The sequence below is a fragment of the Triturus cristatus genome, chromosome 5_2 (assembly GCF_964204655.1).
Source record: "Triturus cristatus chromosome 5_2, aTriCri1.1, whole genome shotgun sequence".
NCBI lineage: Eukaryota > Metazoa > Chordata > Amphibia > Caudata > Salamandridae > Triturus > Triturus cristatus.
The window spans coordinates 565,793,252-565,810,332 of record NC_140588.1 but is presented as its reverse complement, the minus strand read 5'-3'; the positions used below and the strand labels follow the sequence as shown (position 1 = coordinate 565,810,332).

Here is a 17,081-nt window from a genome sequence, read left to right as displayed (position 1 = left end):
TAATAAGACGCCAGGATCCGATGGACTCCCGGTGGAATTCTATACCACTCTACTCAGCTTGATTTCACCTAGTTTATAGCTTTCTACAAACTTATTACAGTGTTACTGTACTGTCTAACATTTGAAAGTTAACAGAGTTAAATCAAAGATTGTGATTTTCTGTTGATCGACCAGCAGAAAATTGCGATCGCTAAGATGTGGAAAACTTGATATTGTTAATTAATGTTCATTCTTGGATTATTATTTGACTGTTTATCCTGGACACCACTTTATATTGCTAGGAGACATAAAATGAAAATACTTAGGATTGGTCTGCTAAAATCTTTAAAGAAAGCATAATGGCTTAATTTTGAAGCAACTTTCAGTGGTTTATAAAGCATAGATTACCATTAAAATGCTACCCGTGTGGGTCAAGAAACTGCTCAACATTATGTAGACTTTGTGCTTAAAAGTTTGAATGATCAAAACATGTTTGACCTGATTCACAAAGGTAATTATGTGCATGTATATTTACTCATGGCTATTTTTACTTCTACACCCATGTGCAACACTTCACTTTATGCCTAGTTACAATTAATTTCTGAGTGGATATCTACACCTACGTGTAGACTTACATGTTTTCTCCTTCTACAATGAGGGAGTGGAACCTCCTACAATTGTATTTGCAACCGTAAAGTTGCAACTTTATGACTGTATTTTACGTTCTGCTTATTTGGCGAACAAGTCCACCACCAGGGCAGAGACCTCTGCCAGAGTCATAGTGATCTCCCTATGGAAAGAACAGGGAAATGTAATAAAGTTTATTTTTTAAAGAAAAAAAATGAAAATAAGTACAAATATTTTAATGTATAGTATAATTTAACAGCCCATCACCATGTCAAATTAAATGTGTAGTAAAATCATTTAAATAAAGTAATTAAAATTAAAACAAATTTCTTAACCATTAAAAAGAAAATACTCACCCTCTGACATTTAAACAAAAAATATTTAGTAAACGTGGCTGAAAGTTTTATATTTAATACATTTAAAAATGTTTTCTTTTCTTAAAGTTTATTTTATTTTTAAATTTAAGTTTATTATTAATTGCAAAAAATATAATCTTTATAACTTAAAATGTGTATGTCCATATCAAATGTTGAACTACTCTAATTAATGTAGTATTAGTTCCTGCAGAGTTTTATTTTGATTCCTTGCAGCCATTGATTTCTAGGAGAGTGTGGTGCAGTCCCCGTGGCTGGTAGTGTGTGGTGCTTGACATACTCCAAGGCACTGTTTGGGTACTGTTACTCCTGTTTTGACACCTTTAGGTATGAAGTAACTTTAGAAGTATATTTGGTGGATTACAATTGTCTTATTCCTATGTGGATGTGTTTTGTATTATTGTTCATCCCAAGCCTCTCCTTAAATTTAAATTAACCACTCCCATTTAGTAGTAGTACGTATTCCTGATTTTCCAGCTGCACCACTCCCCCCTTGTCTCTCCCACATTTACTACAAAAACATATACCTACATGTGTGGGGATCTTCACATATATGATGGAGACCTCCGGACAGAAAAGATAGGAGAGGCAGAGGTCCCTCGCCTATGTTTTCAAACTAGATTTTGAAGTAAGTAATACTACTTTAGTACTTCTTTAAGTACTGAAAAATGAAGGTTGCGAATCTAGCCCAATATGTTCTTGTGAAACCCCTTTCTAGATGTAGATATACATATATTATCCACTTCTTGGGGATGGGAAGCATGAATCTTTAATGTGATTGATGTTGTACCTTAATATAATTGACTCACTGAATGTCTCTGCCATTAATTCTTTTTTGATAGTTTATGTTTTTTAAAAACCTAATAAACTTCCTTTTTTCAAATGTAGAAAGACTGAAAAAATGTGGGTGACCTGAGTACACTTTTGCAAAAGACACATTGTAATTAGGTAACTGCGTTTCGCTTTACAGGGATATGTGTGTCTGTGCATATGTACACGCTAATTACCTATTTTCGGAATATTGCTAAAATATGCAATTGTGCTGAAATGTTGGTGGTTAGACTGTGATGGACTGCTAAACCCGGCAAACGGAGTAATTTTGTCATCTTTGCTTTATTCCACAGGAGGATTGTCATACGAATTGACTGAAGGAGATATCATTTGCGTTTTTTCACAGTAAGTGAAATGTCATTATGTTTTCTTTACAGCAATTTAGAGTTACATTAATATCAAATTAATAAATTGGGACACCCATTAATAAAGGTAAGGTAATGGAAAAGACCTTTTGAAAACTCTCAGTAACTCACATCCGTGCAGGTTATCTGTAAAATGAAAATGTGAGTTCACTAGAGAGTCTGGGCAGTGCTTTGATGTCCTTGGGACACACAGGGCTAGGGAAAACGCAGTTCCATATTTCTAAAGGACGATGCATATGCTGGGAATTGTTGATGAAGCCTAAAAGGAAGGACTTAACCATAACCAATCATGACAAAGTTCCATCAAATTTGTTTTGACAGTTTGGGATAGATGAGATTGTTTTCATAGAACATATGTTCCCAATTTAATTCCACCACTACTTAGCAGAAGTAAGTGTTGAGTTTTTCCAAGAGCAGTCAGTCAGACAGCAGGAGAGTGATGGGTACATCACTGTTGGAGTGGAGAAAGCAAACTTTGTTCGAGTCCAAGTCACCCAGGAGGCGAATCCGTGGCTCATATGGAATTGAACATTGTTAAGTGTTGGATATGGGAAATTATTTCTTTCCCAAATAGCTATAATAAGGTAATACCACCACATGTGGCTCATTGTCCCCAGTTCATCACAACTTTTCTATCATAAAGGGGACCACCAGATGCATTATCTCATGGTTGTAACTCTGTGAGAACTTAGTCATCCAGGTCCCTATGTTCTTCTTCATGTCTCTGTTCATTTCCCTCTCACTTCTTCCTTTGTGAGTGTGAGTGTCTTCGATTTAGTGACCAAAGCTTTCTTGTTGCCTCTGACACTCTCTGGTGTTCGAGCTGCAATTTTATTTTTATTTTTATTTGGTGGCCTTTTTAGCTAGTGAAAGAAGCTAGATGGTGAGTTTGCCGTATCACTTTGTGTGATATTACAGGAGCATGAGAACACCTCTACAAATCAGGCATAAAGTGCTGGTGTACAAAGGTGAAAAAGTGTTGCGAGCCCACACAAAGTAGCTGGAAAATGTCTGTTGTGCATTCTTTCAAGTCTTTGAAACATTGGAGCTCTCTTCATCCCCCAGCATTTATTGTTAAAGGTGATCTGAACATGTTTGAAATAACATTTCTAGTATAGCCAGTGACAGCAGTTGATTTGTTTCCTTGAGATGCCTGGCCTTTCCTTGTTTGAATTTCAGGCCGTTAATCCAATGTGTAAGCTGTTTACCTTGGAGCCTATTCAAGTCCCTTACTTTGAAGACCCTCTTGCATGGTCTGAACATTTTAGATAGCCCATCATTGTACAATTTGTGGAAAATAACCTGTGTATGTCATTTTGTGAACCTCCGAACAAGGTGTCCGTTTGAGAACGAGAAATAGTAGTGTAAATGTGCCTGGGTATCTAGAGATACTAAATTTCTAACCAGCTTTGTCCCAGAAATGGAGGCCGACTTGAAAATAGAATTAAATAACAGCTATTACTGTTATGTGGATCCACAGATTGTCGCATGGGGCCAGGCCACTCAAATGTCCTGTTCAGTCGTGATCCATTGCCTATCACCAATTTTGTGAAGCCAGTTCTATATGGGAGAAAGGTCTTGTATAGTGAGCAAGGCATGCAAGGTTAACTTAGTCTAGATTTCTTATATTGTCATAGTACGCTCATTAGTTTAGTCCTAGTCCAATGGGTAATCTCATGTGGAATCAATAGAGAGACAGGTTACAACACATAGAGAAGACTAGGAAGGAAGTTCACGTTGATACTGGCAAGGTTGCTAAGGTGAGACATTACTAATGTTATTTCACCTTAAAAGATCCGCAAATTGTGATTCGAGCAACACTGAAACAGTTTTAAACAGACTTCATGTATATTTTATGATAAAGGTTTGTGCCCATCACATGCCTGTAGGAACATGTTCAAGTTAGTACGTAATCTTAACTTGTGAGGATTCAGGTCGCTATGGCCCCTATCGTTTTGGTGTAGACAGTCAAAATTGCTGTCATCGTTTGGAATGCTTAAGTCCAAAGACTGGAGAAGAAGGAGGAAACCATGACAATATCTTCACCTTAGTGCTCAACAGCTAATGAAAATTCATAGTATTGGATGCCATCCCTGTCAGATAAAGTCGATGACTAGTTTTGGCAGCAAAAATAAAGATCAATGCCAGATGCTCCGAAGAATATTCTCAAAGTTACTTCACACCAGTGCTTGTGTGAAATGGCATTATTAAATGTTTTCAGTTTGCCCTGCTGTCATTATAATTGCTTCTGAGGGCTATATGTAGATCACTGTACTGTGGGGAAAAAATATATTAGAACGTTTTAGAGAAAAGGATCATTACATAGTCCTTAGATTACCTTTTATCTAATTAAACTCTGGTGGTGCAAATATTGCTGTGCTACTTTATCATTTTTAACGTTCCTGGGCGATGACAATAGGAATAATGTATTGATGTCTCTAGATCGTCCAGTTTTTTTCCGCTACCACCAAGTTCTGATTGATGCAACCTATTTGTTTGAAAGTTTTTCCTTAATTTAAATATACTTTAGCGTTATTGTTGAGGTACAGGTGTTGCAGATCTCCCTTCGTGGTAGGGCTCTCACTTTTTCCTTTGAGAGTGTGAGGGCCTGCGATTGAAGGACCAAAGCTTTCTTGTTGCATTTCGCTTTCTTTGCCTCTGGAGCTGCAAGGTTTTTTAAATTTTAATTTGGTGGCCTTCTTAGCTAGTGAAATAAGATAGATGGTGAGTTTGCCTTATCTCTTTGTCTGAGATTACAGGAGCATGAGAACACCTCTACAAATCGGGCATAAAGTGCTGGTGTACAAAGGTGAAAACTGTTGCAAGCCCACACAAAGTAGCTGGAAAATGTCTGTTGTGCGTTCTCCCAAGTCTTAATAACATTGGAGCTCTCCTCATCTCCCAGCACTGGATAGGTGCAGTGCCAAGCAGGCAGGGGGCACTTGCACTGCGTTCAAAATCTGTTATGGAATCTGCTGAGAGCAGAGCCGGGTGGGATTGAAAGACTCCTGCACACAGCCTCTCTACAGGAACACTTGCTAAAAGTGTATTCTCCTTTATGGAATAATAACATCTCTTTAAAAGCTATCAATCGGAAAATCAGAACCCTGACTGATAAAAAGGCTTGAGTGACTGGTAAAACTCTTTTATGGGTTTTGCTTCCCTTAAGAAGGGCGTGGACTATGCCTATTCAAACTCTACTCCTCACCCACAAAGGTGAAGTATCTGAATTTTACTGACAAACGTATTTGCCATAATTAATCTCCACATTTACAATTTGAACTTGGGTGTGGTCTTAACAGTAGTATTAGATGATGGGAGTAGATGAAGGATTCAGTAAGGTCATCCGGGTACATTTTCCATAGAGAAGTGGGAACCAAACTGATGGATAGGCAAAGTTAAAATTTGCCTTCAACCATGTGCATGCAGTAACCAGGTATAAGGCTCTATGTATTTTATTTGGATGCAAGCATGGCTGCATTCACACAACCTCACATCTGAGGTGTAAGAGAAATAGTAGATCACCTATAAACCATGGTTTTCTTTTCTTCGTTACGGTTAAGGGCAAGGAAAACATTGGCGCTGACAATGAAGTAGCTGGTTTTTTTTAACTAAAAATTCCACAAACCTTTGTAGGATTGTTGTGTTGAAATACAAAGTAAAAACCAGCTACAGGTTTTGAGGCTTCACAGAATACTACATCAATCATATTACATCTTCTAGCTGCCAAGATCAATGTTTTAGAAGCACTTGAAGGGTTTCTACTTATCTTGGTGGAGCAAAAGAAACATAATTCACAACATACTTCTGCTGATCAAGTATCACCCCTCTCTCTTTTGGGGAATCGTTTTATTTAACAAGCTTTGACCTATGGCTTTCCTCATCTTTGACTGTTTTTTATTTTAGAAGAAGCTAAAAGCTGGTGTTTAGTTAAGCACTATTCAAAAGATTAAATCCAAGAGGTTAAGCTGGTTGGTGTATGTAAAATTAAATCAGTCCTCATCAAAGTCATTTGACTGGCTTTATAGCCTCCCTTCTACTCTTTTTTAATTCAGCCAGACTCATAGACATGTTATTTGAAGTCCACATTTCTTTCAAACTGGTCTGGTTTTGTAAACGTCTGGATAGATGTTACATAATTCTAGACATCCACTTCATGTTTTTAATTCTAGACTCCATCTCATCCTTTTAAATTAAACCTTGAAGATAACAACTATGGTACAGATGTGATTTACTTTGAATGTAGGGAAGTATTTCTATACTGTTAATGCTATAAATATCTGCCCAGTAACCATAAAAAAATACATTTGGTTCTAATCCAGAAACTAGGAGGCATTTGAGGACACAGTTGAAGCGGGGCAGGTCTCTTCATCTTATGACAGAATCCGTCAAATTCAAAACAGAGGCCACCAGCCACAGTTCCTCAGGTTAATGATCTCTTTTGTCCTGATGGACCCCCAAGCCTACCCCAGAATCAACCACACCCAGATGCATGTGTCCCTATATTGGTGCTGGAAGCCCCTATAGCCATTCCTGGACCCTATTTATATATTTTTGAAAGCCTTCATTTATTTATTTTCTAACATAGCTAATTAATATGTTTTCTGAGAAATGTTTATTATATGTTTTATAACTCTATTCCATTGCATTATTACATGTCCGGTATCCTATTCGTATCTATTCTTACATATACCATCAAAAGAGCATATGTAGGATTTCCCTTTCTAAATTACACATCGAGTTCATATATAGTTCACATATCATGAGCCTCCTTCTCCTACCATTTAACATCAACTATTGATCTCGCTTATGGGTCCTTTTAAATATTGGTCTTCTGTGTGCTCTTTGAGTATTACCTTCCCAGCATTACTGATTCCCACGTCCACCTACCATCTCACTTGGTCAATAAGGGGCCAAGTCTCAAACTGCATTCTGAAATAAGTTTTGTTGTACTACTCATGGACTGCAAATGCTTCTCACTAACCTGCATGCGGCAACCTCACCCCCCCCCCATCTTTTCTGTTAGAAGATCTCTGCTTTGAATGCGTAGTTTTCTCACACAGATACGTTTTTGTAGTAAAATGACAAATGGAAAATGGAGCATAATTACTACTAAATAGGAGGAGGTTGGGAAGAGTAACGAAGGGTTAAGGGAGAGCTAGGCATTAGTTTAGGTCATGCAACAAAAGAGTAAGCCTATTGCTATTCACAAACTGCTCTTCTAAAGATACGTCAGGCAAAAAGGAACCAATACATACGTGAATGAACTCCATCTCAGACGTGAAATGAGTCCAGTACCCACATGGCCAGCCACCAGTACTGCAAGACCCTCCCATGGAAAATGATTAAGGTTGGGACTTAAGATATAATACCATAGGAAATCATTGTAAATAAATTGATTTCTACTCTTCAAAAATACATATATATTTTATTTAATGTAAAAAGATACAATTAGAAATTATATATTATTTTTTCAACTATTTTTTTAATAACTATTTTAATTTTAAAATACATGTAGCTATTTTTAGTTAATGTAAATTCATTACATACATATAGTTTATTATTGTTAATACATAACAAATATAAAAATGTTACTGTTTTTTTTTACATATAAATCTTTCAAAGAATGTAATATCATTAAATATTTCAAAATTAGGTTTATGCTTTAGTGTTCTTTAGTTTGTTCTGTTTTTAAAATAAATATATACATTAATTTAAATCTATTATTGAGTATAAAATTATTTTTAAAGTTCTATAAACATTTTAATTTTTCAATTTACTTTCCTGTAAGGAGATCTCTTCCCCGACTACTTAGAGCCCATCTACGTGTGAAAAGTTGCTGGTAGTAACTTTTCACTCATACATTAGCTTCCACCGCCCAGTTTTAGGGGGAGGGGGCATATAAGTCTGTCCTTTGTAATAAATTGTCACTTGTTAAATAGTGGATATCCAAAAGTAGTATATTTTCTACAAAGTGTAAGAATTCATTTACTTGCATAGATTTTCTCACATGTAAATTGACCTTTGTTAATTGCTTCCTATGTGTATATATGTCTCATGTTCTGGCATGATGCCCACTCTCTTTGTACCAGTCCTATGTCTGGGGAGCTATTAGACTTCTATTGTCGTAGTATGCACAGTTTTGCGACTGATACGACCATGAGTAGCTACCCTCTCCAGTGTTTAGTGAGATCTTTTATTCTAGTTGTGTTGTGAAGGATAGCCAAGTTTGGTGTAAAAAGGGAATTCAGCGTATCCGGTGCTGCTATATACTATTTCCCTGGTATCTTGCCATCTATTATATGTTTTTAAGTGGTCTCATTGATTTACACTGCGTCTGATGGGGTTTTGTGTAATCCCAAACAGACCAATAAATAGACCCTTAGATATCTTTATAGTAATAAAATATCCATAAAACATGACAACAGGGTACAAAATATGGCTAAACCGCAATGTAGTGTACTACATGATATATCATAAGTGCTTCTAATGTTTTATATCAGCTTTCAATTAATTGTGTGCTCCATAAATTAATCCATAAATTTAGCAGTCAAACAAAGCCATAAAGAGATTAAGTGCAAATATATGATCCTTCCTTCATGAGGCATCACAGAAGTTACATGGATTGTTATGTTATAGCAGCTTAACCAATCGTGTTGCCAGTGTCTGCTAATAAGCACTGATAATGTGAAAGAGTTGCCTAAAAATTAACATTCCATTTGAGATAAGAATTTGCAGTCTGGAAGACTGGGACAGAAGTTCCAGGCAGCTAGCCAATCCCAACTTCGATCCTCCTGTCAAATCCCCTCATGCATATTAGGTAAGAAATCACCATTGTCCCTACACCTTAACAAGCCCTTCCTGTTCAACATCCTCTAGTCAGTTCACATTTCCTATCTGTTGCCACACAGTTGTTCAATGGCACTGATTTGTTAATCAGCAAGAGGCAGTCCCAAGCATCTTGTCTACTAGCAAAGGCCGCAGTGGCATTGTACAGCGCAATGAGACTGACTTCCAAAACTTTGTAGACTTATTAGTGGTTCTCATGTCTCAAATGATTAACACATATTTCACACACTTCTGGCTTAGGACTGTGTACACTGGTCCTGAAATATGAACTCGTGTTGCCTCCTTCCCAAGGTATAAAAAAATATATAGTTAAATGATGTGTGTTCCCTGTTAGTTAAATGCACAGTGACAAATCATAGTAAAGAAACTTGAGGCAGACTGCATTTTCTCAGCGTTCTGGGGTTGTTGGTTGTTACTGAGATGTATTCCCCCAGGGGGAACTTTCATTTACTACATTTGTTCCAAGCCCACTAATACTATTGGTCAACCCACATAATGTTGGTGCATGCCATCAGACCAGCCTCCGTATCCTTGAAGTGTATTTCTCGTCTTCTCTTTTTAGTCTACCATAACACTGTGAAATCTGTAGACCTATATTTACAGTTAATCTGCTATATCACTTCTGCATCCTGCCCTTGGCTGTAACATCCCATCCACTTAAGCCTCAATGCATAATGGCCATTGTAGTTGTTCAAGTCGTAGTACTTAAGAACACAGAAAGTGGATGAGTTGAATCTTGGATTAATTACCATCACTAGTAACCACTCTGGTCGTCTTCCAATCCATCATGCTTCTGATCACTGTGCCACCACATAAAGGAGTCATCCTAATTTAAATCAGCCTTTGTCCTGCCCCTGTAGAAACAGTCCAGTCCGAAATGCAAGGCCAATTCACTCTGAACGGGAACAAACGCAACCGCAGACTGCTTTCAGCCTTGTTGGGCCTCATCATTGAAGTACATTTAAAGTCCTATGGCAAAGACAGCGGTCAGAAGGTAGACAGTGTCAAATGATGACTGAGACTTAAACTTGGCTGGGTATTGCATACGTTCCACATTAATGGGAGTGTGTTTCTACAGTTATTTCACTTTCCTCATCTGTAAAGGAGCCCAAGGTAGGTAGGGCTAGCTGTTAGATCAGCAATCCACCTGATTTAGTTTCTCTTCCTCGAAAGGCTTTGTACAAGATGCTTTTTCCTTTTCCACCTGCGTTGCAGGCTCATCCTTTGAAGTCTTTCTTTGTATGAGTCGGTTTCTCCAGGCTCTTGCCCAGGAGGGTCCATTCTATAGCAGCAGCGATCTTCCATGGATTAATCATGGGTTCACAAGTATCTCATGGCTCTTCCAAATGACTCTAACTTTTTTGTGATGCATCTCTGAATATGATATATGAGTTGCAACAGATTTACCCATTCGTAAACATTGTTCCAGAGAGTTCGTCCTCAAATTCACTGTGAACTTTGAGTAGCTTGGTAGATGTAGCTACTGCCTCTTTTTTTCTTGGACGCGTTTTTGCATAGGTATTCTCTGCACTTACCCCCTCTCCTACTAGATAAAGTGGATTCCATGGGCCGCAATCTGGGGACCACGGTGCTGGTTTTGTTGGCTTCTTTACCTTATTAACCTTCAAGTACTTTGCTGACTTAATTCAAGCACCTGCTGCAAAACAGTTGACTAGTGGGAGAGTTAGGAGATAACTTGTAACCCAACTCCTATTGCTTTAATTTTCAACCACCGCCACTTTTTACCTAGGACATAGTAATGCAAGACTGCCAGTGGGTTGCTGTAGTTTTACATGTTCAGCTTCATCGGTCTGTTCTCCCTTTTGCTTCCACTTTTTCTTTATATTCCATTTTATTACATTTCTCAGAAATTACACTGAACCAGAAAAGTGTACTTTCATTCTCCAAGCCCAAGAGACCATAACCAGTATTCTCTCAGTGGGTAAAGAGATACAGGGTTCCTGGGCATTTCAACTAGCAACTTGTGACGCAGTTTCGACCTTAGTCTTCGTTTTCTTCCAGCCTCACAAACACTACTGCTTTGAAATGCTGCTTTGCCCAAAATTTCACAGTAAGATGCACTTGGATACACATGCTCATCATAGGCGATCACTTGCAGCTGACCTTTTCCTCGAGCATTACCTAGGCTCTGAAGGAGCATCTCAAGGTGGGTGGATGTTTTATGGAAGGAACTATGGTTCCCTCCTCCCATTGTCCTCTTCCCAATGCCAAACAGTCCGAGACTCACCTTAACATCCTCCTGATTAGCTGAGATGATTATAAAAGGAGAAACAGGCATGGGTGTCTCTTTCCAAGACAGAGGAGGATTCCAAGCAAGTTTGTGGAGTCCTTCAATCCCACAGCCTTTTAATGATCCATTAAATTGTTCCTTTATGTGGACCTGTCTTCCACATAGATGTGGGAAGGGTCTTTTTCCCTTCCCAGAACTTAGTTACACTATAATACTATCTTTTCACTCCTCTGGAGAATCCTTTGGCATCTCCCAAAGAATGACTGCCGGTTAAGAAGAAAATTGCAGTGAGCATACAGGTCGCCCCATTGGTCTACCTTAATCTCAAGTGTTGTACCAGACCCTCTGAAGACATTTGTCTCCTAGCTCAGAAAATTATGTCATAAACCGCAGTCTACCTCAAATTTACAGATATTTTCATAGTGATTAGATGCCTTCCATCATCAGGGGGAGTAGTGATTTTGTTTTTATTTATTTAGTAGTAGCTTCAACAATGGAAGCAATAATGTTTTGAATAAACAAATGTGCAAAAATAACAGTAAAACACGTATTTTGCTCATTTAGCGAAGAGGTGAAGTAAGCACTGTTGTACGTTTTTTAATAACAGTAACAGACAAGCATTCTACTATATGTTTAGAGGTAGTTAAGTGCACATGCAAAAATGTACTTATTTTCAACTTTGTGTGCAAAGCTGTGTAGGTGTGTTTCTCTACCGCACCTCTCTGAACCATAGGTTATTACCAGAGATGCCAATCTGAAATAAGGTCCTGAGCTGTCTTTGACACCATACTCAATCTGCATTTCAGTGATGAGGCCCAACAATGCCAGAATGGGCCTGGAGTTGCTTATTTTTCTTTATAGCGAGAGCAGTAGAGCTGGGGATGAAATGTTCGTATTGGTTCAAGATTAAGTTTTAGGCATGAAGCTGATCCTTATATGGAGAGTTGTGTGCAAAAATGATGGACTGGATGATGATGATTGGTGTGATGCAAAGATGGCCTAGCGCATGTTCACCATACCCGCTAATTTCCTGCTCATCCAGTTCTCCTATTTTTACTCCGTATATACTACAGTACTGAAAGATGGGGTGCTCGAGCTCACCTGCCTGCACACTCTGCAGCGACTCTGCTGGGTCCTTTTAGCATGTTATCTGGTCCTATTGGATCTCAGTTCATGAGCTGATCACGTGCACGCTGCAGGTAGTGGCAGAGTTGGACCCTAGAGTGGCACTTCTTGGGAGAACGAATGGATGGCTTGACACTACATACCGTAGGTTATTTGCAGGTATTGGATACCTCGTGACCAAGTGGGACATTGCTCAGCTCTGGCAGTCGACAACCCCGTCATCTAGCTGGCAGAGAGGTATGAACTTCTGTTGCAACGCCGAAAAGGAGATATACAAGCGGAGAGGTTGTGTCAAAAAGAATAAGAAAATGTGGGGGGCATGGACCTCGTATTGCGTGTGTACAGCTTACTTCCTGTTGTGATTCTCTTCACTTTAACCCCTTCGCTGCTAGGCCTTTTCCCCTCCTGTGCTAAGCCGTTTTTTGGGCTATTTGGGGTAGTGCGCGCTTAGGCCCCTGTAACTTTTTGACCACATTAGGTATCCACGCCAAATTTGCGTCCTTTTCTTCCAACATCATGGGGATTCTAAAGGTACCCAGGGAATGTGGATTCTCCTAGAGGGTTCCCAGAAATTAGTCAAAATACAGCAAAATTTTGTTTTGTTTTTTGTGAAAAATGGGAAAAACAGGCTGCAAATGAAAGCGTCTGGGTTTTTCTCTGCAAATGGTATCAAAAAAGGGTTTGTGGGGCTGAAATCACCATTTCTCCAGCTTTTAGGGAATGACAGAATTCTGTCAGAAAACCGACATTTTTTACACAGTTTTGGCATTTTTCTGGGACATACCCTATTTTTGCAATTTTTTGTGCTTTCAACCTCCTTCCAGTTAATGGTAGAAATGGGTACAAAAGCAATAATGGATCCTGGAAAGCTATACATTTTTGAAAAGTAGACAAAATTCTGAATTCAGAAAGGGGTCATTTGTGTAGATCTATCAAGGTTTCCTTATAGAAAATACCAGTTAAATATAGGAAAAATTAGTTGAAAAAGCAGCCTTTTGTGTCAACGTTTTCACCTGTAACTTCTTCTAATTATGACATCTCTTTGAAAGCAATGTACCGTTACATCCGCTGGACCTTCCTGGTTGTGGGGATATATAGGACTTGTAGGTTCACCAAGAGCTCAACGAACCCAGAGTAAAAAACTGAGCAGCATTTTGTAATGGTTTTTTATTATGTTCCGGGTATATAGCAATTATTGTGGGAAAATGTATACATGGAAAAATCGGTATGAAAGACACCGATGTATTTCTGAATTGGGAACAAATTACAGAGTTTAGAAACAGTGCATATTTGCACATTTTCGAAATTGGGAATACTCATACTAGCATGAGAATTATTGGTCATTTTTCAAAATGACTTTTTTTTTACACAATGTCTTTCATTTGGAAGGGAGAAATGCATCAAAAATCAATAGGTAATAACAGTTGCTTTACAAATCTGAACTACCCTAAGTCTCCCGATAAAAATGGTACCTCACTTGTGTGGGTAGGCATAGTGCCCACGACAGGAAATGACTCAAAACCTAACGTGAACACACCACATTTTCACAATAAAAATGTACACATTTTTTGCGAAGAGTCTAGCTGTAGTTTTTTAACCCTAGTTCTGCCGGCACCTAGGGAAACCTAGCAAACCTATACATTTTTGAAAACTAGACACTCAGGGGAATCCAGGATGGGGTGACTTGACTGCCTCCCACCATGATTTGTTACCCAGAATCCCTTGCAAACCTAAAACATTGACAAAAAAAACACATTTTCCCCACATTTCTGTGGTGGAAAGTTCTGGAATCTGCGTGGATCCATAAATTTCCACCCACCCCGTGTTCCCCAAAGTCCTACGTGAAAAATGGTACCTCACTTGTGCAGGTTGGCCTACTGCCTACGACAGGAAATGGCACAAAATGCAACGTGGTCACACCTCAATTTTGCAGTGAAAAATGACCCTTTTTTGGCAAAGTGCCTAGCTGTAGTTTTTTAACCCCCAGCTCTGCCGGCACCTAGGGAAACCTAGCAAACCTATATATTTTTGAAAACTAGACACCCAGGGGAATCCAGGATGGGGTGACTTGAGTGCCTCCCACCAGGGTCTGTTGCCCAGAATCCCTTGCAAACCTAAAGAATTGTAAAAAAAAAAAAAACATTTTCCCCACATTTCTGTGATGGAAAGTTCTGGATCCACAAATTTCTACCCACCCCGCGTTCCCCAAAGTCCTACGAGAAAAATGGTACCTCACTTGTGCGGGTCGGCCTAGTGCCCGCGACAGGAAACGGCGCAAAACGCAACGTGGTCACACCTCAATTTTGCAGTGAAAAATGACCTTTTTTTTGCAAAGTGCCTAGCTGTAGTTTTTTAACCCTAGTTCTGCCGGCACGTAGGGAAACCTACCAAACCCACACATTTCTGAAAACTAGACACCTGGCTGCTTCCAGGGAGGTATGGCTTGCGTGGATCCCCCAACGTTTCCTTACCCAGAATCCCCTGCAAACCTCAATTTTAGCAGAAAAAATCACTTTTTTCACACATTTCTGTGTGGGAAAGTTGTGGCATCACCGGGCTCACACAAATTTACCACCACCCAGCGTTCCCCCAGGTCTCCCGGTAAAAATGGTGCCTCACTTATGTGGGAGGCCCAAGTACCCGCAACAGGCAAAGGCCCAAAACGTAGTGAGGCAACATCAAAATGGCCTTTTACAAGGGAGGTCACTTGGGTTTTTGGCCCGGTGCTCGGCGGCCATCTAGGGAAACCTACCATACCCATACATTTCTGAAAACTAGACACCCGGGGGCTTCCAGGGAGGTATGGCTTGCGTGGATCCCCCAACGTTTCCTTACCCAGAATCCCCTGCAAACCTCAATTTTAGCTGAAAAAATCACTGTTTTCACACATTTCTGTGTGGGAAAGTTGTGGCATCACCGGGCTCACACAAATTTACCACCACCCAGCGTTCCCCCAGGTCTCCCGGTAAAAATGGTGCCTCACTTGTGTGGGAGGCCCAAGTACCTGCGACAGGCAAGGGCCCAAAACGTAGTGAGGCAACATCAAAATGGCCTATCGCAAAAACCACCTGGTTTTGCAAGGGGGGGTCACTTGGGTTTTTGTCCCGGTGCTCGGCGGCCATCTAGGGAAACCTACCAAACCCATACATTTCTGAAAACTAGACACCCGGGGGCTTCCAGCGAGGTATGGCTTGCGTGGATCCCCCATAGTTTTCACGATTCATGACTGCCGGAAAAATAGCAGTTGCCATCAAGGGACTAGTAGATCAATATGAAGACATTGATGGCTTCCTTAGCAAGCCCATCAAAAAAGTTAAACCCAAGAACTTCTTCATCTCTTCAAGATTTGTGCCTTGGTCAACTGTGTGCTCTCTGCATTCAGTGACAAGCATTAGCTTGAGTTCACTGCTATTCCAAACGGTGGCAGCAAGGTGGCGCTACAGCACCGAAACTGTGTGCGAGCAAATCTGGTCAGACTGTGCAGCTGCGAGGTGCTGTGCGGAGTGCGGAGCGTGGAGCGTTGGCTGCGACAGAGCTGGAGCCCGTGGGGGATCAGACGAGCTGGCGAGGAGGTGGAAAACAACAACAAGGAGCGAGCGTGGTGCGGCGAGGCGAGGGCCAGGCGAGAGTAAGGTGAGAGCTTGCCGTGACGATAGTAGGGGGTTGACGACGGTATCTCATCTCTCATCGAAAAATCCACCCTTCCCCTCGCCCCCCTTGGTCGCTTGTCTCCCCAAAGTTAGCCTCTCTCGCCGCGCCCAGCCCTCTCCCGCTTCACCGACTTCAATCATTTCAATCACAGACGCTTAATTGGGGTCCAGGTCTCCAGGTCCTGCCTTCTTGCTGTCTCCTGTTTGCCAGCTCTACTCCCCTCTGCTTGCCTGCCTGTAACCCTTCGCTGCTCCCCCCGAAAAGCATCGCCTAAGGGCCTAAGGGCACCACCACCTTGCCTGCTCCTCCGAGAGGGGCCGATCAGCTGAGCCCAGACCAGGCTGCCCCCCGAGCTGCTGGGTCAGTCAGCCAAAAACCAGAGGAGAGCCCCCCTCCTGGCACTCGGAGGCAGCACGCACGCAGGAGCCAGGAACCTGGGTTTAAGATTTCAGGATTCCAGGAGGAGAGTCCCTGCCCCGGTCTCGAACGTGATCTTGGTCCGCCCTGGTCCGGGCCTGTTTCAGGCAGTACGGAGGCCTTATAAGATCGTTTTAGAAAAACCTGATGCTTGGAACACGGAGTGCACAGACACCCGTCACACGCTGACTGTGACGTTTACTGAGAGGACTAACCCAGGGACTTATTGAGAGGATCAACCCTGGACAAAACTAGGTAGCAACAGCAACAGGGGCCTGAGGTGTTGCCGAAAGAAACCCCTCCCCCTGATCCTGACCCAGATCCTGTCTGTATTCTATTGCCTCATCTCCATCAAAAAACAAACCCCCAAAAAAATCTACTCCCTCCCCCTAAACGTAAAAGGAAGGAAGGAGGGAAAGGAAAGAGAGGAAGCTGAGAAGAAGAAGGAAAAGATTCAGACAAGGTACAGGGAAAAAGGAAACTGAGAAAGGCGCACTCCAGAAGGAGGACACCAAGGGACTCCTCAAGGGAGGAGTGAAAGAAAGAAGGAAAGGAAGGAAGGAGGGAGGGAGCTCAAAGCTGTGTAATGAGATCCGGTAACACTCGGAGTTA

At 40.7% G+C, this 17,081-nt stretch overlaps 1 protein-coding gene across 1 annotated transcript in view; it reads left to right on the top strand.

Annotated features, from left to right (window-relative positions):
* Positions 1-17,081, top strand: part of RBMX2 (RNA binding motif protein X-linked 2) — a 118,769-nt gene that overhangs the window by 55,245 nt on the left and 46,443 nt on the right. The window contains exon 3 of the mRNA XM_085607639.1: positions 2,105-2,156. Coding sequence (XP_085463765.1) covers positions 2,105-2,156 — 52 coding nt within the window. The remainder of the gene's footprint in view (positions 1-2,104; positions 2,157-17,081) is intronic.